This window comes from Heterocephalus glaber, unplaced genomic scaffold (assembly GCF_053883595.1).
Source record: "Heterocephalus glaber isolate CG9 unplaced genomic scaffold, H.glaber_assembly_v1.0 deba00000738, whole genome shotgun sequence".
Taxonomy (NCBI): Eukaryota; Metazoa; Chordata; class Mammalia; order Rodentia; family Bathyergidae; genus Heterocephalus; species Heterocephalus glaber.
The window spans coordinates 8,490,371-8,510,568 of record NW_028258161.1 but is presented as its reverse complement, the minus strand read 5'-3'; the positions used below and the strand labels follow the sequence as shown (position 1 = coordinate 8,510,568).

General features: G+C 42.6%; 1 protein-coding gene and 1 long non-coding RNA gene across 8 annotated transcripts in view; one reads left to right on the top strand and one right to left on the bottom strand.

Annotated features, from left to right (window-relative positions):
* Positions 1-4,559, top strand: part of Nrp1 (neuropilin 1) — a 136,188-nt gene extending 131,629 nt beyond the window's left edge. For all 7 annotated transcript variants that reach the window (XM_087206945.1, XM_021242043.2, XM_004861879.3 and 4 more), the window contains one exon: positions 1,677-4,559. In XM_087206945.1, coding sequence (XP_087063071.1) covers positions 1,677-1,966 — 290 coding nt within the window. In that variant the 3' untranslated portion in view covers positions 1,967-4,559. The remainder of the gene's footprint in view (positions 1-1,676) is intronic.
* Positions 2,960-19,332, bottom strand: LOC147829138 (uncharacterized). Its single transcript, XR_015449557.1, has 4 exons — positions 19,200-19,332; positions 15,255-15,456; positions 8,083-8,222; positions 2,960-6,597 (listed from the first exon to the last, which is right to left on the bottom strand). It is a non-coding gene; the product is annotated as an uncharacterized LOC147829138 (long non-coding RNA).
* Between the last annotated feature and the right edge of the window lie 866 nt (positions 19,333-20,198).

Genomic DNA, 20,198 nt, shown 5'->3' with positions numbered 1-20,198 from the left:
AGTAACTCAATAAAATAAACATCTGTGCCGGACCCTGGTGGGGGTCGGTGCTGAGGATTGAATTTTGTCACTGAGCTGCCCATAAAGTGCAGGAGACTCTGACAGGATGGCTGGGGTACACGGTTGGGCCTTCCCCTGCCTGAGTGTTAATCCTGAAATCAAGTGAAACGTTCTTACTTTATAATTATGCAGACTAGTGAAGAGTATTTTCCTACAATAACTCGAAACCAACTCAAATGTTTGTGTCTGGTTGATACCCATGTGGGATCTTTGAGGGACTAGAGTCCAGTGTTTCTGATAACCCATTATGTTTGATCCCTCTATTCCCATCATCCTCTACTGGAACCCCAGTCTGCTGATGACAGTGAAAACAACGTTGATAGGGATTTGTTGAGGAGCTAGTATGTTCTGCGCATTTTGCATTTATTGTCTCACTTATATCTCATACAGCTGTTTACCCCCATACAGATCATGAGGCTGAAGTTTAAGGGATGCAGCTAATTAGGGAGTGGCCTTGGACTTGAGTCTCATTTACTCTGAAATGTGTTTCATCTGACCCTGATTTAGGCCTGGTATTATTTATTCTTAGGCTTGGTATTATTTATTCCCATAAACCTCTGTTCCTCGTGGCCAGCACTGTGAGTTCTTAGACACCTGCCCCAAATCATCATTGTGCATTGCCGTCTGTTGCCATTGGAAACATAATCCTACTGTGTAGCCAGCCTGAACTTGGTAGATAGATAAATACGGCATTGTGCTGTTGCAAATATTAGCACATTCCCCAATCCACACACCTCCCAGTGAATGTTATTAAAAGTTGTTTCAAAACACTATATCAGCAAGGGAGAGACTAATAATATGCCCCCGGGGCCCGTTTCCCCTGTTTCGAGACTCACAGAGGATATTTTTAGTGCCTGTTCATTGGAATATTCGTTGATCAGAACACTGTAAGGTAAACACCATGCGTGCTGCACATGAACATTTGAGCCCTGAGTCTGGTCCCAGGTAATTAGGCTCAGCGTTCCCGTGTAAATTTCTCAGGCCCCACTCTAAAGAAAACCTGTCCGGGTGTGTCAGCTGCAGAGCAGTGTGATGGTCTCCAGTGGGTTTTCCCTTCGGCATGGCCCGGACGCGGCTCCTCGGTTTGAACTGCAGGCTTCAACCTGTGAGCAGGAAGCGCTCCCTTGCTCTCTCCCTAGGTGAAGCTGCAGTAGACTGGAGGAAAGCCCACGTGACTTACCAGTTCTCCACGCAGGAGGGCAAGCACTGGCGTGGGTCCCCCACTCAGGACAGTGAGTGTGTGTGCAGGAGCACAGAAGTCTGCCTTGGTCCGGCACTGCGCGGGTCATGGTTAGCCCTTCTCCCCGCTGAACACTGCATTTGCCAAGTGGCCACATGTTTGACCTAGGGCCGCAAACACAGACGACAGTGTAGCACAGAGTTAATTGCATGGAGTCTGAATTCAATCAGAACGGGGGTCTCGGTTCCCATATGCTGAGCCGTGGGCCCCAGTCCTGGCTGCCTCACCTCCCACAACTCCACTCCCCACCACGGGTCCAGCTGACGGGCACAGCGGGAGCTGTGACTGGCTGGCCTTTGCCTGTTCCTCCACCTCTGTCCGCCCTCAGCCGGTGTAGCCACCTGCAGTGCTCACGGAGCCACTTTTCTCTCCGCAGGGAGCACCCCCGGATACGAGGGCGGGGGAGAAGGCGACAAGAACATCTCCCGGAAACCAGGCAATGTGCTGAAAACCCTGGACCCCATCCTCATCACCATCATAGCCATGAGTGCACTGGGGGTCCTGCTGGGGGCCGTGTGCGGGGTCGTGCTCTACTGTGCCTGCTGGCACAACGGGATGTCCGAGAGAAACTTGTCTGCCCTGGAGAACTACAACTTTGAACTCGTGGATGGAGTGAAGTTGAAAAAAGACAAACTGAATACACAGAGTTCCTATTCGGAAGCATGAAGTCGGGCGGAAGCTGGAAGTGGAGGACGTGACTCGAGCGTGCTGGGGAAGGTCATCCGCTTTCACGGTCAGGCTGGAAAGTGCGGGGATGACGCTGAGCCAGGCTTTTCTCAGGAGCTTCGATGCACACGGCCGACAGACAGCGACAGTGAGCTGTGTCCACAATCGCAATCATGTACAGTCAGCTTCTTCTGTTGGTTTCATTTGAATAATCAGATGCTGGTGTTGAGACCAAGCAGGATGGACTTCACGACTCATTTTGACTCTCCCTGCCTCTCCCCTTCCCCCTCTTCCTTTGATGGCTTCTTTTGAAAACTGCAGAATCCAAGATGCTGGCACCACGTGTATTCCGAGGGGCCCTTCCGACGGACGTACGGCTGGTTGCCCAGTGCCCAGAATACATCAGCCTAAGCGCACTTCAGTGGACTCCCAAAGTCAGTCCTGTGTATAATTCCCCGTGTGTGCAGAGAGGAAGGACTCGGGTGTTTTATTTTCAAAGCACTGTAGCTTCCATACCGATAAAGCGTGCCAGCTCTGTTTATGAAGCAATACCGTCACATTTTTCTTGATGTTCTCCAGTGTTGTACTAAATCCCGTGCTCGTGAACGCCGTACGGGAAACTGTGCCGTCACCAAACTCTGCTGGCAACCAACTGGGCGTACTGCTGACAACCACAACAGAAGTCCTTGGCACTGGCTCGTCTGTGTCCTCTCAAGTGCCTTTTTGTTTGTACTGGTTCATTGTGTTACGTTCTCGACCCACTCTGTTTCCTGCTGAGGAAAGCCCTCCTCTTTCACCAAGCCCTGGTGGCCCACTGACTAAGAAGAAAGTATATTTTAGTGCGACATGTCAGTGCCCGGGAAGGCGAGGGCTCTGAAGACTTGGCACAGTGGCTTAATTGTTCTACTTTTTCTGTGGTTCAATTTCATGTCTCTTGACCCTTTTGTATAAAGCTGCAATATTCTCTCGTATTGTTCTTTCATATGGAATGTATTTTCAAATGTAAACTCTTTGCCCTCTCTCTCTCCTTCTCTCTCTCTCTCTCTCTCTCTCTCTCTCTCTCTCTCTCTCTCTCTCTCTCTCTCTGTCTGTCTTCTTTTCTCTCTTAGAATTTAAGCATTTGCCATTGTCCAGAAAAGAAACTCGCAGCTTTAACCTGCTGGTAATGGCGAGCAATTTGACTAGACTTTATGTTTAAGAATAAATAAATAAATAAGGGAAATTCCTAACTTTACCCTCCAAAGTCTAACTTTGGTTTTCTTGTTAACTGGTTAAAGTGACAGTATCTTTTTTCCGAAAGCCATTTTTCTGTCTATTCTAATCAGAATAAGGTTCAGTAGAAATGTTTGGGTCTAATGGAAATAGTGATCAGCTGAAGGAAGAAATAATACTAATTAGCTTTCAAGTGAGACCCAAAGGAAGGACTGAATAATATCTTCTAAATATCTAAAAAAAAATGAAATTTTTATATATGAATGTGCAAAAATAACCCATGAGAACCTTTTTGTTTTGATATTAAGTCGGACCTGGGAAGTGAAAGGGACAATAGTTAATTTAAGAAAAAGATTTTAAATCCTGATGGTTGTTGGTGAATTATTTTAAGATAATGGTGGAAGGGCATGTGAAGTCAAAACAAGCATTTTTAAACATCCATTCAGCGGCAAGCTCCCCAAAATAGACTTGAACAAACGCTTCTAGAAACTTCGAGTCTCATGAGGAAAAAGCCTGTCTCAGCCTGATAAAGCCTACACCTCTGACAGCACAGAATAGTAAATATCTTAGAGGCAGCGTGTGAGTTTACCCAGAGAAGCACTATTATTTTGGTGTAGCTCCTCATGCCAGGCTGTAATAAGAGTTTTTACCCCTTTCTCCTTTCCTACATTGCTGTAGGTCTCCCTCAAATATATCTGTTGGGAGCCATATTTGCATCATGGATGGAATAGTCCATTCATCTTGATTTAATTGGATTGAGAATGCCTTTCAGTTCCAGGAAAATATTGATTACCAAGAAAGAAGAATAGGTTTTTGTCCCCAGGGGCATTCATTCAGTTCTTATAATCATGCCAGGAGAAAAGCAATGAGCAAGACTTGACTTCATTTTTGTCCTAGCCAAGGAAAAATGATACTGCAACTTTAAATTTTAAAGTATCTTGCACTGATAAATATATTTAAAAATTATATGTTTATAAAGTTATTAATTTGTAAAGGCAGTGTTATAAAATATTCAGTTTATATTGTTTTAGATTGTTTCGTAATTTTTAAAGGTGTAAAATAACATATTTTTTCTTTATTGAAATCTATAAAACTTTCTGTAGTAAAATGTTTTCATTTTACTGGTATGTTATTGCTTCATGTTTTGTACCATCATAAAATTTTGTGCAAATTTTTTTTACAGAAATTTTTATTTTCTATGACAATATGACACTTGTAAATTGTTGTTTCAGAATGAACAGCGAAGCCTTAACTTTAAATGACATTTGTATTCTCAGACTCTGAGTAGCATAAAAACCACATAGAACTGAACTGTAACTTAAATTCCAAACTATGACTACTACATTCCAAAGAAACAGTTGATTAAACATTTTCATAAATATTTCAAACCTGATGGCTTTTATTATAGTAGCTTTGTTCTTGTTAAAGAAGTTGCTGTTATCTCACCATCCAGTAACTTTTAAGATTTTCTAAAATTCTTTTTTTAAAATATCCTCCTAAGGTATGAAGATTAAGAAGATATTTCCTGAACAGAATACAGAACCAAATCAGATAATGTTAACAGAGAGAATACAAAATTTGGCTTGATAAGTGGAGATTTTTCAATTCCAAATTGTGTGTCCATGTTCTGTAGTCCACTTGGTAAAGTTTGTTTCATGATATTCACAAGTAACTGTTGGTAAGTTTTGTTCTTGTAGAAAATAAATAAATCTCTTTGTACACGCACTCATGCTAAATTTAGGTAAAAGGAAAAGTCGAGCATGCCATTACAACTGGCTATTTACTAATTCTTAGGAAAATTGAACTTAGGACCAAAATAATAGAAAAATAATAAAAAACAAAAAATAGAGACAACAGAGACATTGATCCAAAGTCTTTCCACTGAGCTACATCCTCAGCCCTTATTTTTATTTTGAGACAGGGTCTTGCCAAGTTGCCCAGGCTGGCCTCAAATTCACAATCCTCCTGCCTCAACTTCCCAAATAGGTGGGATTACAGGCATTCACCACCACACTTGGCTACCAACAATCTTCATCTACCCTCTTACTGCAGTAAAACGGTCCCCAAAGCCACAGCCCATTAGGCGTGAGTGGCTCTGGACCACTCTTTCAAGGGAATCAGCATTTCCTATACATGCTTCTTTTCTCTGAATGCTTTTGGCCTCTCCCAAGAATAGAAGATTTTCCCTATTTAGATTTTGTGGTATCTCTGCTAACTCTGCTAACATTCATGGATACTTCTAGGAAACATGACAACTTACAAGGGGCCTATCAGCATTAATTCAGACATACTTTCTGAAAAATGCTAAAGACCATGGACTCATATTATCACCTTTTCACTCCTTTCTTATCCATACTTGGCTGCTAAACTAAGCTTTGCTTTAGGCTTTAAAAATGAAGTCTTTGTATAATACTTCCCAATTCAGGAATTAAATGAGCAAAAGGATTAGAACCTTCAACCTAAAACATGAAAATTATGTATGCCCTTGTGTTCTGTCTTCCACTTGGGCTGAATTGCACCATCTCTTTACTTCCCAGTGGTAATTATAATGGTTTTGTGTCACATTAAAAAGCAGTTCCAAGAAGTGGATAAGTAGACTTCAACAGAATTGCAGCTTGGAGATTGAGAGACATGAATGAAGGGATCCTCAAACCGAGTGAAGCTCCACATCAGGAAGAATGTGACATCCATGTGCTTTTCCACCCAAATGTTCCAAAGAAACACTGCAAGATGATAAAGATGAAACATGGTGTACGTGTAACTTGTTAGCAAGACCCAATTTCAAAAAACAAAAAAACAAAAAACTTCTACATGAACCTATCCATTGAACTTGTTTTTATTTGGAACATTGACTAGTTTCATGGCAGCTCTGTAAATTTGTGTATTTCACTTTATAAAGGAGGACGCCAGAGTTCAGAGAAGTTGCGTTATGAGTCTCAGATGTAGTTGGTCTCATGTCCCCTCCGATACTCCTGCCACATTAGAGCCCGGCAACATCTCGAAAGATGACATCATAGGACCTTGCCACTCAAAGTGCATCCCACCAGGCAGCGGCTCCTGCAAGCCTGTTAAAGGTGCAGAATCTCAGGCAGGATCCTAGACCTGCTGAGACATTTTCTTCCTCTTGTTCCATTTTTATTTTTGAGGGACACTCAGAAATTGTACATATTTGTGGGCGACAATACGACATTTAGGTACAGTTATCCATCGTATAGTATCAAGCTAGGACGTACAGGATCCCTGTGTGACCTGTGGTCGTGTTCAGGTGTTAGAAGCCCCCGTGTAGTCTGCTGCTACCATGGGCAGGTGTGTGAGCATCTGCATTCTTCCCAGGTGGTTTCTGAACATCCACTCAGAGATGAAGAAGTCCCTGCAGTGTTCACAAATCACTTTCCAGGAGAGTCTGAGCAAAATGCAGCCTGGGAAACAGAAAGAAAAATTAGTAAATGTAAAGTCTCACCCACCTAACCCGGAAGCAGTTTGTGGCCATTTCCCATGATGTCTTATGGGAAACCAGGAGGTGGGCTCTTCTGAGAGGAAGGAGATACTGCTGCAGTGCTTTACTGGATTAAAAATGTTTAGGTGCTACAGAAATACAGCAAACACTCTGTTATTCATTGCAATTTGGTCAGAAAGGAAGGGGAATACTGATCAGTATAGAGTCAAATCCTGTTCCAAAGAAGTTGCATCATGTATTACACATAGCTCACTTTTTCATATAGACATTAAAATCTTGAATGGTAAAACCAGCCCGAGCCCTATTTAATCTTTCCTTGATGATTTCTAATCTTGTTCTTTAGGATCTGTCTTGCAAAGAAAGGAGAAAGTGTCTGATAATAGAGCTTTGAGGTTAAATAGTGATTTCCAGGAGAGGGTTTTTCTACCTAGGAGAGTGTCTCATCTCCACATCTTAATACAGTGGTATCTATTACAATGTAGGAATTTAAGAAATGGATAATAGAGCTGGAGATTTAGCTCAGTGGTTCCAGTGCCTGCCTCAGAAGTGCAAGGTCCCAAGTTCAATCCCCCATACCAAAAAAAAAAAAGAAAGAAAGAAATGGATAATAGAGCCAATAGCTTAACTTTGTCACTGCTCTGGTAATGGAGTTGGAATATCAACTTCCACTTGCCCCAGCAGAATGCTGGATTGCCAATGGACACTCTCCTGTGACGGTCCTGAATCCTACCCTTGCACACTTTAAACAGATTCCTGTCTCTCGTGGTGCTCTGTTCAGTGCTTCAAACATCCCCACCCATCATTTTGACATGAGCCAATTCTGCACCCTCTCTTCAGGGGCCCAGCACCATCTCTCAGAGACGTGATATTGGCAGGACTGATGGTCTTGATGTAATCCTGTCAGAAGGAAATCACTCCGCGACCTCTCAGAGCTATCACCGCTCTAATTCTGCCAACTTCTGAAAATTTTCAATGTTGATTAAATTCCATCTTGACTTCTTAGATGTGACGTATTTAAAGGAGACTCGATCATTATCCTTAAATCTTTTGCAATTCTTCGGCTGTGATTCACATCCTCCAACTAAAAAGAGCTTATTTTTAGAATCTTAAAATATAACTTTTCTCAGGTCAACTTTTAATTATACATATTAATTCACATAAATTTCTATTACAGATTGAGCATCACTAATCAAAAAATCCAAAGCACTCTGAAATTCAATGAATTGAATTGAATGCCAACATGAAGCGCTATGAGTTGAAAATTCCACACCTGACTTCCTGTAATGGGCCCCAGTTAGAACATAGCTGCACTAAAAATATTGTACTGTATTACCTTCAGGCTATATGTACAAGGTGTATATGAGACATGAATGAATTTTGTGTTTAGACTTTGGTGCACTCTCTAAAACATCTGTATTAATCAGCTTTCCATCACTTTAACAAATACCTGAGATGAGTCAAGTTAAAAGGAAGAAAGGTCTGGATGTTTCATCCATGGTCACCTGGTCCTGTTGCACTGGGCCCCTGGTGGCACAGTGCATCATGGGAGGGGGATGTGGCAGAGGAGTCCCATTGACCTCGTGGCAGCTGGGAAGCAAAAAGAGAGTAAGGGGCTGACATCCTAATATCACCTTCAAGGACACGCCCCCATTGACCTAACTCCCTTCCACTAAGCCCCACCTCCAAAGGCTCCACCACCTCCTAACAGCACCACTGGCTGGGAACCCGGTCTTTAACAAGCCTCAGGGGACATTCATTCTGAACTAAAATAATATCTCATTATGTGTATGCAAATATTCCCAAATCTGAAAAACTCTGAAATCTAAAGCACTCTAGTCCTGAGCATTTTGGATAATGGATACTCAACTTGTAGCTGTAAGAGGAAATACTTCTTCTGTTAACCAAATAACACAAAGCAGGACTTCTATTGAATTTCACCTCTATATTAGGAGGTATGGATGGCTGGAGAGGTCCACGGAGCAGCACTGCTGTTGTCTCTTCCCAGCTCCCTGAACACACAGAGCTCCACCTTAGATACATGTTTCAACCAATCAGCAGGCACCTTGCTGAATCTGCACTGCACAGGTTCCTTGGCTCCTTAACATGCAGTTTTCTGAGACAGTGTGCCAGATTTTACTAGATGCCTTAATTAATTCTTAAAACTACTTTATGATTTGGAGAGACAGGAGCTAATAAATGTTAACCAATATCACACAACTAGTTAGCAAGGGCACTTCAACGATTAGAACTCAGGTCTGTTGAACACAAAGCTAACAATCCTAACAGCTCCTCTGCGCTGTCTCCTGTGTGGGAAAGAATAGTCTTCTGCCACATGTCAGTTGTAGGAGAGCTTTGGGATGCATTGCACTGTGGCCTTGTTGTATTTAATTAGGCCTGGTATTATTCAGGTTAGACTAGACTATACTAGAGTAAGAAAGAAATTCCTGCATATTAGTGGATTCACTCATAACTGTGTGCTTTTCTTCACACAAGTTCTACTGTGGGCCTAGTACTGTGGAATAGCTCTATTCCACACTGACATTCAGAGATCCAGTCTGGTTACCTCATACTGTTCTACCAACCCCAGTTTGTGGCTTCCAGCCTCTGTGCAAAGAACTAGAGACTTGCTCACTTTCTTTCAGATACTGTAGCCCGGAGTGGCAATTCCAAGGGCTCTGAGAACACTGTAGGAGCATGTGTATTCTGGGAGCAGGGGGCATCTCTGCCACAGCTGGCAAAAGGGCAAAGCCATCCTACTGCCGTGAAAGGGAGAGAAGGTCACTCACCATGCCTGACATGGAGAAAGTGGAGTCCCTCTTGGGCTAGAAACTCACCATAATAAGTGGCATATGATGGCCAAAGCAAGTTGGGACAGGAAGTAAGGAACCTGGGAGGCCTGTGGGGTTATTTCAGGTTCACAGAAAAGGGATCTTGGGAGAGACAAGCTGCAAAGTGGGACAGGCACTGCATCTTGGGAGAAAACTTTTGTGCTTCTTGTATATGCTTGTGTCTCTCCACTTGAACTTACCCTACTACCTAGTCATTTAGTGCTTAGTGACCTTTAGTAATTTTTAAAGTTCTCGTGCTTGTCTGTTATCCGAATGGGACATAGGAAAAGATGGATGCCCATACACTGGCCAAAAACAAGAAAATAAATCAGACACTATCCAGGGCCCTATCTCTCGCCACAGCATCTCTATCTCCACTCCCTATTTTCACTTCTTTCCGTAGAATTTCTCCCAGCACACTATACATGGTGCTTATTTATTTTATTAAATATCACTGCTCATAGAGTGAAAAGGCCATGAAGGCGCTGGCTTTCATGTTTAGTTCACTGCAGTACCCACAGTGCATAGTATATATAGGACCCAGGACATGGCACCGATATTAAATAAATACTGAGTGAATAAAGGAGCCGTAGTGAACAGCTAGGATAAGAGACCCTTAATGGAAATGGGAAATCAGAAGGCAGAGTTGGGGCAGATTTTAAAATTCATTTTCTGGAGCAGGAACTTGGAGAGTTAAAAGTGTCAGGGTTTTTTTCTTAAAAGAGATTTCTTTCACACCCTACTTGCTCTGGAATTTCTCTCCAGCAGGATGACACCTCCCCTAATGCTTATCTCTTCCACAGAGACAATGGGTCCCTCTGCCTTTATTTCTGTATTTTCTTATCACTACCCACTAGGAACACCCGGACCATGCAGGATTTATTAGGTGTGAAGCCACCATGGCCTCCTAAGCAGCCCATCTCCCAGCAGGGAGGAAGGACAAACTTCCTGGACACCTTGCAGAAAAATGGACTACAAGGTTAGCACCATGGGATGCCAGCATTAAGGGTGGATTTGGGGAACACAGCTGGGCCACCCCAGGGTCAGCTGGGAAAGCAGACTCCTTCCTGCATGGTACTATCTGAGGATTACTGAAAAGTCTCCTAACACTTAGCTTTGACCCTGCTTCTGTTTCATGAGGACAGATTTAGGGCCGGGGATTTAGCTCGGTGCTAAATCCTGCCTAGCAAGCACAAGGTCCTGAGTTCGATCCCCACTACCAAAAAAAAAAAAGGCAGATTTAGCTTAAGCCAGTATTTCCACTTTTCTCAGGACTTTATTTTTATAGACAAAAATGATATTTTAAAAACAATAAAATAGCTCAGTGGTACAGAACTTGCCTAGCATGCAAGAGGGCCTGGATTCAACCCCCAGCGTGAAAAAACTGTGTGTGTGTATGTGTGTGTGTGATAGAGTTTAAAAAGTACAGTAATAGAACAGAAAAGCTGAGTAAACCCTGACAGAAAATGAGTAGAATAGTCTGTGAGATTTTGAAGTTAAAATACTGAATTAAAACAACACGCAAGGGAGAAAATTAAGCAAAAAGATAGAAAATGCAAAAAAGAGGTTGTATGACTTTCTCATAAATAAGGACCAAAATGTATAATAGATTTTGTGAAATAGGAAGAAAACATTCAAATGAGAAGGGCAACTGGGGAGGGGGGAAAGAAGGGAAAAGAAAACAAAGAGATAGAAGGAAAAACTTGAAATAAAGCTTTTGTAAATAAGGAGGGGAAGAGGGTCCGGGATTTAGCTTAGTGGTTCTGGTGCCTGCCTCACAAATGCAAGGGTCCCGAGTTCAATCCCCGTGTACCAAAAAAACCCAAAAAAGAATAAGGAGGGGAAGAGGGGTTTAAGGGAGGAGAGGGTAAAGGAAAGAATAATCAAGATATATCATGTACGGGTACAAATTCCCTATGATGAAGATTATCATTATGTATATCCAAAATGTACCAATAAATTAATTTTTTTTAAAAAGAGAAGAAGCTCTAAGTTCCAAGAAGACTCAAAAAAAGGAGAGTTATAAATGTTAAAGAGCAAATAGACAATAATTTTTTTAAACCTACATCCCAAACTTTCCCTATCTAGTAACTATAAAAACGTGATTAGAACAGCAAAACCCAGCAAAAACAATCACCCAATGCAACAAAAAAGTAATGGCTTCAATCCAGTTCAATAAACATCAAAAGCCTGTAATCAGAGAGGCAGAAACATCTAGAGGAGGCAGGGAGGAGTGACACTGACACTAAATCTGCCCCTCAGAGGGACGCACTGGTGCGTGAGAACCAGAGTCCTCCCGGACAGCGCCACACCTGGAGGCACCGGAACTAACAGGATGCCCTCTTCCTGTTCCCACCCGGGAGGCTGGGAAACTTCCGGGGAAGCTGGTTGGGTGGGGGTGGGGAAGCACCAGGACAATGTGAGATGGGGGAGCCCAGTTTGGACCCCACTGAGAGCTCACACGTTCTCCCGCCTTGGACATGACTATACCCCCTACTAGGGGGAAGGAAGTCTGGTGAGCAAAGCCACCTGACTCTCCAGATTTTTTCTTTAATCACTGAGTCCCCAAACTTCACCTGCACACAGGACTGCACACAATAAAGGCTGCATTTCCCAACCCCACGAACAGCACAAATGTGGTCCCTATGTTCCAGCCGGTTAAGCAGGAGAAAGGATGCTTGAAGCTCAGGTTCATGTCTTATAAGAAGTCAGGCCCTTTCTTTCTGTCCTCCTTTTCCCCATGCATATGTTTAGGGTAGGTGTGCCTGTGGGAACTAAGCACCTCTGAAACACATAGAAAGCTTGACACACAGCCAGACAGAAAAATCAAGACCCTGGACCCCACTGAGCTGCCACTGTGCCTGAGCTGACAAGCTGGACTGCTCACGTGCAAACAATTACATGGGAGAAATATAAACAGAAGTCAGCAAACTCACTGCTGTCGCATCCAGTGTAGCCAAACCAGTATCACACGTGGCGCCTGATTAGATATCTAATTTAATGCATTCAATAAAATCTTGGAAAACAGAATTGAACCCAGATATCCTAACAAAGCCTGCACACCAACCAAGAGAGTTTTGCTTCCTTCCTTTTTCATTTTATCACACTATAAGTCAGTATAGTAGGAAGAGAATGGAGGAAAACACATTTTATATCAGAGCAAAAAAATAGATGCAGGCAGGATGGTCCAAGCATAAATAAAATTTTAAAAAGAAGCATTTTTGGCATAAGGCAAAAAAATAACAGCAAACACAAAAACACTTAAAAAAAACACAATCAAGAAGAAAACATAAATCAAGAAACAAATAGACTTTACTCAATTACTTAAAGCTATGTATAGAACACAAATAATAAAAACTTATAATTAGACAACAAAATAACAGGATATGACAAAAATAGGGCTTGTAAATTTGAGAAAGAGAATGCCATTAATAGTTTTAAGAAACAATTTAAAAGCAAGTAAAACAGTGGTGAAAATAGAGTTGCTGACATAAGAGGAACAGTTTGAGATAATTATGATAACTGTAAGTGAAAAAGGAAAAGGTATTAAAGCAGGTTTATGAACACTAATGTAAATGAAAGAAAGAAGCAAGTCAACATAAAGAGGCTTTGTGTCTCTAAGTTAAAGAATCCCCCTAGGAAAGGAGATGTATTGATAGATGTAATACAAGAAAATTTCCTTGAAATAAATACACTGAATCTGTTAATTGAAAGAATACTGAATTTCAGGAGAGCACTGAGCTATATTTCACACAAGAACTCAACCAATATGGTTTTAAATTAGAGCACCTGTTTTCTTTTTAATGACTCTAACTCCTTAAAATTTTGAACACAAAATGAAAACTTTTTCTTTTGAGTATGAAGTGATTATTTTTTGTTGTTGTTGTTACCAGAGATCGAACTCAGGACCTTGCGCCTGTGAGGCAGGCAGCAGAACCACTGAGCTAAATCCCTGGCCCATGAAGTGATCTCCTAGTAGCCAATACTGTTAATAGTAAAGAATCATTTTGAAGGTTCAATATCTCCTTCATTTTACTTTAATTTTTTCTATAATTTTGGGGTGAAATGAAACTTGATCATTTCCATTAAAATAGCTATAATATAATTCCATTTATATAAAAATAATATCCATCTATCTACCATTAATCAATCTATATTACACCTTTAATACTTTAATAAGAGAAATATTGATGGGGTTTTTTAAACTTGTATTTTCCTGTACTTTTAAAACTTTACTGTAATACAGGAAAAAAAACCTGCTAGACTGATAGAATAAAACAGATGTGCTGAGCCAATTGATTGAAGAGTTTTGCGTGCTTGCTTCACTACGTATTTTTCCTTTCCCTTCATTTTAAGCAGGCAGCAAGCTTTGTAATTCTTTGCCTGTAGCATTTTTGCTAGTTGACAGAAGCTAATGCCAACTTCATAAAAACATAAATCCATTGAAAAATCAATATTAAATAGCTCACGGCGAATGAAGAAGGCAAAAAAATTAGGGAGCAGAGAATTACAGGGTTGAAAAGTCCTCAGATGGGAAATGGAAGGCAGTCAGGACTTCAGAAAGGTAAGATCCACCGGCAGTGGTCTCCAGGTCTACCTAAAAGTTCTCATGCCCCAAGGATGGAAAAAGTAGAAAACTAGAGAAAAATCAATGAAAGCGTATTACTTGCTAAATACGTTGGCTTTATTTAAAATAACTAAGGCATTTTTATAAGTTTAAATGCCACGTGTCAGTTCTCCTCTTGAGGCATTTCCATTGCCAAGAGGATAATACATTGGCAGACCCTGGTTCTGCTCCTTGCTCTGCTTCTATTCCCTACCATGAAAGGAAGGTGTGGCTCTTAGAGAGCAATGCTGGGCCGATAAGACATTCGGAAGGGGAGGAGCATGTTGCAATAAAGAGCCTGGGTACCTGCGGAAAGCAACAGGAAGAGAAGAAGACTCCACAAAGCGGACAGAGGCATGATGACCAAAACCAAATTACTGACACTTCTGAAACAGGTCCCACTAGAAAGACAGCTGTTTGTCGATACACAGTGGGATCACAGTCAAAATACAGGGAAAGTCAGAGCTCAATGAGAAATGAATGGGGGAAGGAATGATTGGAAAGTGGAACAATCCGTAAGGTATAAGGTACCTAGGTACATGGACTCTGGGTGGTTGTATTTGGCCAAACAAAGCTATTGACCTGTATCCATCACAAGAAAATTTGTAACTGATTATAAAAATGCCTGGAGGCTAAAGGCGTCAATAGCTTCTCTGTTTTAGAAACAGCTTTGCTCCGGATAGGAGATTCTTGTATCTGGCTGTTTGTCTCTACTGAGGGCACAGGAGCAGCACACCTGCTCCTCTCAGTTGACACCTGAGGGCTGCCGGGTGGTGGCCCTGCAGGCAATCTCCACGTCAAGAGAGGGCACTCACCAGTCCCTCTCATCCCGGTGCCTTCCCTCATTATCAAATCCCTGGCAGACTTCTGAGCTTTCAAGTTCATCTGAAAATGGCCTTGTGGTCCTTCCAACTGCCAATAGTACCCCACAAATTCACTCTAGTTTATAACCCCAGCTTTGAGCTTCTTGAACTTACACACCTTTTACTTGTGGGAAGACACAATAGCTGAGCAGCCCAGTACAGCACCGTGCCAGCATATAATATGCCTGCCTGCCTTAAGGGAGCCACGCCTGAGTCCTGGAGGGCAGGAAGATGGAATGAATGCTTAGAAAATACAGAAATACAGTTCCACCACTCAACAGCAAGAGGGACAGAGAATTCTCGCTATGGAACCCCAAGGTACCTGCACTTCCTAACTCGGGACAGCCGGCCAGTTGTCCTGTGTCACAGTCACACCGGGCCCTCAATCTGAGCTCCGGGGACCCGGTCCTGTAGCTTGTATATCGCACACTGCCATTCAGCCCTCCAGCCCGTTCTTGGTAGTAAGCTGGGCGGAAACTGCAAGTGGAAAAGGCTCCAAATCCAGTGGTCTGTTATCTAAAAGACTACAAATTCAAATGATTACATTGCACTTCTGAAATAAACAAATGACTGTTAGGTGAAGTAGAGCCATGTGAAACGTTAGTTATTTTACAGTGACCCTTGAGCCAGTTCAGTCCATTTGCTCATTGAGTTAGCCACAGGCCTCCTGAAGAATCCACTTTGCGTAAATCTTATTTCTAAATACACTTATATGTCAACAATGAAGATAATTTTAGTAAACTTTGCATTAAATCTTAGTAACTCATGTTAACTTGAAAACCAACACAGACTATTTTAAGTCAATATGTTCAATGAAAAGGAGGGCAGGAAGAAGAAATGAATTGGAATACTTCAATGTAGGCTTGGAATCTGCATTTGTTCTGATCAGTAATACTTAAGATGCTGTTTGGTACAGTGAAGAGTACAAGGCTGGGGCCTTAGGAGACCTGAACCTTTATCTAATTTCTCCTTTCCCTCCCTGCCTGCCTTCCTTCCTTTCTCCCATATATATTCATTAAGTACCAATCTGCACAAGGTTCTATGTCATATAAAAAGATACACGAGATCTGAATTATACTCTCAAAGGACTTGTAGATTTTTCTGGGAAGTATAAGTGACAAGAGGAAGATGATACAACGTGGGCTTTGAAACTTAATGGCTCTCTATGTAAATATTAATATAATTGTTCATCCTATATGTGATATTTTTCGAGCTACTTAACATTGCTGGGCCTCAGCTAACTCATATAGCTGAAGATAATACTCTATGAATTAAAGACAGGCTGTGAAGACTAAATAGACAATATGCATAAAATTATACAATGGATCCTCTTCCTTAAAAATTCTGGACTTAAAGTCAGAACAGTTGAACACAAATCTGAATCTACTACACAGACAATCTGGGAGCAGTGGTGTAACTTTCCAAAGTCCCCAAATCTTCCTCATTGTAAGAACAAAAATAAATTAACTCATCTTGAACATGTTCTCTATTCCTAAAAATTACTTCTATTTTTTGCAATAGAGATACACTTGATATTTTAGAAGAATAACTTAGGTTGATTAGGAAGATTAATTTGTAGTTTGATAGGAAAAATGTAGGGTGAGGAGAGAAAGATGAGTATATCTGATAGAGAAAAGTCTAGCAGATCAAATAGTGATCATGGGTTATGATTTGGATCAAAGATTTCCCCCAAAAGGCTCATGGGTTCAGAGATGAGGCTTTTGGGAGGTGAGTGGATCATGAGGGGTGCTAAGCTCATCAGTGGATTACTCCACTGATAAATTCACAGCAGAATATGTTGTGAGGCAGTGGAGCCTGGTTGGAGGAAGTAGGTCACCTGACCAGAAGGGTATGTTCTTGTTCCAGGTCCCTTCCTCCGTCTCTGGCTCTTCTTGGGCTCTGCTTCCAGGCTCCCATGAGGTGAGCTGCTTTCCTCCACCATGTCCTCCCACCATGATACTCCTACCCTAGAGGCAGCCAATCATGGGCTGAAACCAGTGAAATTGTGAGCCAAAATAATCCTCTCCTCCTTTACATTATATATGTTTCATCACAGCTGTGTTTCATCACAGCTGTGAAAAGCCGACCAATGTACCATGGGAAAGGAAAGATTGGATATGGGGCATGACAGAGTCAGAATGTGAAGGAATAAATATGAGGTAAGGTGGAGTGAAATATTAAAAAATTGGGAGGCGACAGAGACAAGAAGAGTTCAAGACAATTCTTATTTTTTAGTTTGGTTGACTAGAAATATGGCAGCACTGGCCATTCTAAAAAGGACATCAAAAGTGGGAGCTCATTTGGAAGAAGGAGATCAGTTTTAGACATTTTGACCTTGAGATAACAATGAAACAATCTTTCACTTCCACATTAACCCAGGCCTTGGTGGATCCATGGATCGACTGCCAAGTGAAGGCCCGGTTAGCTCTGACTGTGGACACTGTTCTTTGGACTGCAAGTGCCATGCGGTACAAAGTTGCCAATAAGACTAATGAGTGGTGAGTGGCCCTGCAGACAGGACCCTGGAGGAGAAGACAGTGGCTTGGACATTACAGGCCCACCGAGCTCTCAGCTCAGTGACCCCAGATACCCCAAATGGAACAGAACCAGCCAGGTCAGGCACCCCATTGAAGCGAGGTACACTGAAATATGCCGCTCTTGCATTGTACCACAGGCTGGGTTTGGATCGTTTGTGATACGGCCATAGATCACTGGACTCTGTCATCTATAATAAGCTCTGCATGATCCAAGGTCTTAGAGATGTAATAAGATAGCTATATCAATATAGTAATGGGGCTTTCCTATCTCTAGCATCACCTCACGCAGTTTCTCCTCCAAATTCACTGAGGTCCATCTACTGTGATCTTCCTTTATAAAGTAGGTATATATAATTTTATTTTTGATTGGCACATAATTGTCCATAGTTATGGAGTCTATGATATTCTGATGCATGTGTACATTATCTAATAATAAATTTAGTTAGCTTAATATTATTACCTTAAAAATTTATCATTTTTACAGTGAGTTCATTCAAAATTGTTTTACAAAATATACAGGATATTTTTTTGCTTTAATCACCCTACTGTGTCCTAGAACACCAGAGCTTATTCCTCCGATCTGACTGTAACTCTGTGCTTTTGTTTTGTTTTGTGTTGTGTTGAAGACTGAACCCAGGGCCTGCTGCTTCCATTCTCCCCCTGAGCTGGGCCCGCAGCCCCTGACTGTAACTCCATCTCATCCCTCCCTCCTCCCTGCGCTTCCCGGACTCTAGAGACCACAATTTTCCTCTCAACTTCTACGAGCTCAGTTTTTTTAGATTCCACATAGGCTTAAGATCATGCAATATTTATCTTTCTGTGCTTGGCTTATTTCATTTAGTCAAACTATTTCAGGCCTCTAAAAAACCATATATGCTGTTTCTTTTCCTTGGATGCTTTCCTAGGTAAACATCCTGTTTACCTAGTCACCTCTTAATTCTTTAAATACATGCCATCCTAGAGGCCTTCCCTGACCCCCACCCCACCCTAAGTTCAGTGCCCTGATATCCTCTTGGAAAGGCCCTGTTCCTGTCCTACATGGCAATTACTAAGTTTTCCTTAACATTTCTCGAGTAGCTATTTGCGTCTGCTTCCTTCCCCCAGTGAGCCAGGGGAGCAGGGACCCCATCCTCCTTGTTGTTCACTGCACCCTCAGCACTTGGCATCACATTCGGCGCACAGTAGGGCCTCAAAAGTCCTGTGGGAACAAATCACCCAAAGCTAGTCAGGCCTGGCAGGCAGTGAGCACATGGGAAAGCACTGGGGAGGGGCTGGGGAGGAGAAGTAGGCTGAGGAGGTGTGGCCCAGAGCTTCCGGGGTGGGCTGCCAGGGGTGTTAGTGCCACCAGCAGGTAGACCAGCAGACCAGGGCGTCTGAGAACAGATGGATGGGGACAGGGCAAGGTGACCAAGAGGCAGGTGTCTCCATGCCCAGTAAGAGCACCCAGCCTCAGGGCTGCACTGAAGAGTGAGGACACACTGCCAGAAAGAAACTAGGAGCTGTGTTGGCCCAAACACCACAAATAAGGGGTCTTCTTCCTTCGATATCAGATTAACTATACCTCCAAGGAGCCCCAGCCCACACATGGAATTCCCAGCATTTTCCACTCTCAAATCTCCCCTGAGCTTTGCTGAGATGTTTCCGTCTGCCCTGCCGCTTCAGCTGTGTTCCCATCTCTCTGAAGCCTCATGTCCGAGGCTTGATCTCTCCTTGGCGCACTCCACACCCACCTGAACACACAGCATCTCCTCCATGGTGAACATGACATCTTCTCCCCCAAGTAATTGTCCACACCAGTTATTGTCTAGAGAGCTTTTACATAAAGTTTGGGAGTCGAGGGCGTGTGTGTTGGAAAATGGGGAAGGAATCTGGCAGAGAAGTTATTAAAAGCCACATCCTTATCAAATGACCTAAAATAGAATCGTATGTGATACATCCCTTAAAAGTCCATGAGCAGCTGCTCTAACACCAGGAACATCTCAATGGGCTCCTCTTCGCAGGAAGCCCCGCTCCCCTAACCCTCCTCTGCAGAGAAGGCGCTTGAACATGCTCTCCTCTTCCTGGCGTCTTCCGCACTTTCCTCCTTCCCCGCTCCAGTCTCTGATGATAGCTGGTATTTGCTTTGTATCGATAATATAATTGATACTTAAGAACCAACCTTGGTGCCTGGTGCTAATTTAAGCACTTCTTAGATGTGTGTCACTTGATTGCGACACTAAGCCTGAGAATTAGGAATTGGCATCGTCACTACTTGCAAAGTGTGAAGCTGAGGCACAAGGAAGGTAAGGGATGTGGCCGAAACGGCCAGGAAGCATGCAGTGGAGGAAGGATTCAGAGATGTGCAGTCTGACTCTGGGGTGGTGGTGTGTGCCATACTGAACCCTCTTACACCCTCTGTTTCTCACCTTCCAGCTCCCAAACTGACCTGAAACTCATTCCCGTGTGTTTTAACCCCTTGCCCTAAATCCTGTCTCAAAGACTATTTGTCCCTATTTCTGTGAAGCTGCAGGAGGAGTTGATAGTGAGATAATGGGACACAAAAGGGAAGAGAAGATGGCAGTGGGGACCAGGGAGGAAAATTCACTTCCTGGAATCTTAGGAGCTCATATGTCATTCACTTTTCGAGAAACAGTGACAGAATATGATGCATTCCCAATGGGATTGAAGCTTTTTCATTTCCTGTTGAGGAACAATGATTTTTATGTATTCGGTGCCCATGTGTCTGTGTG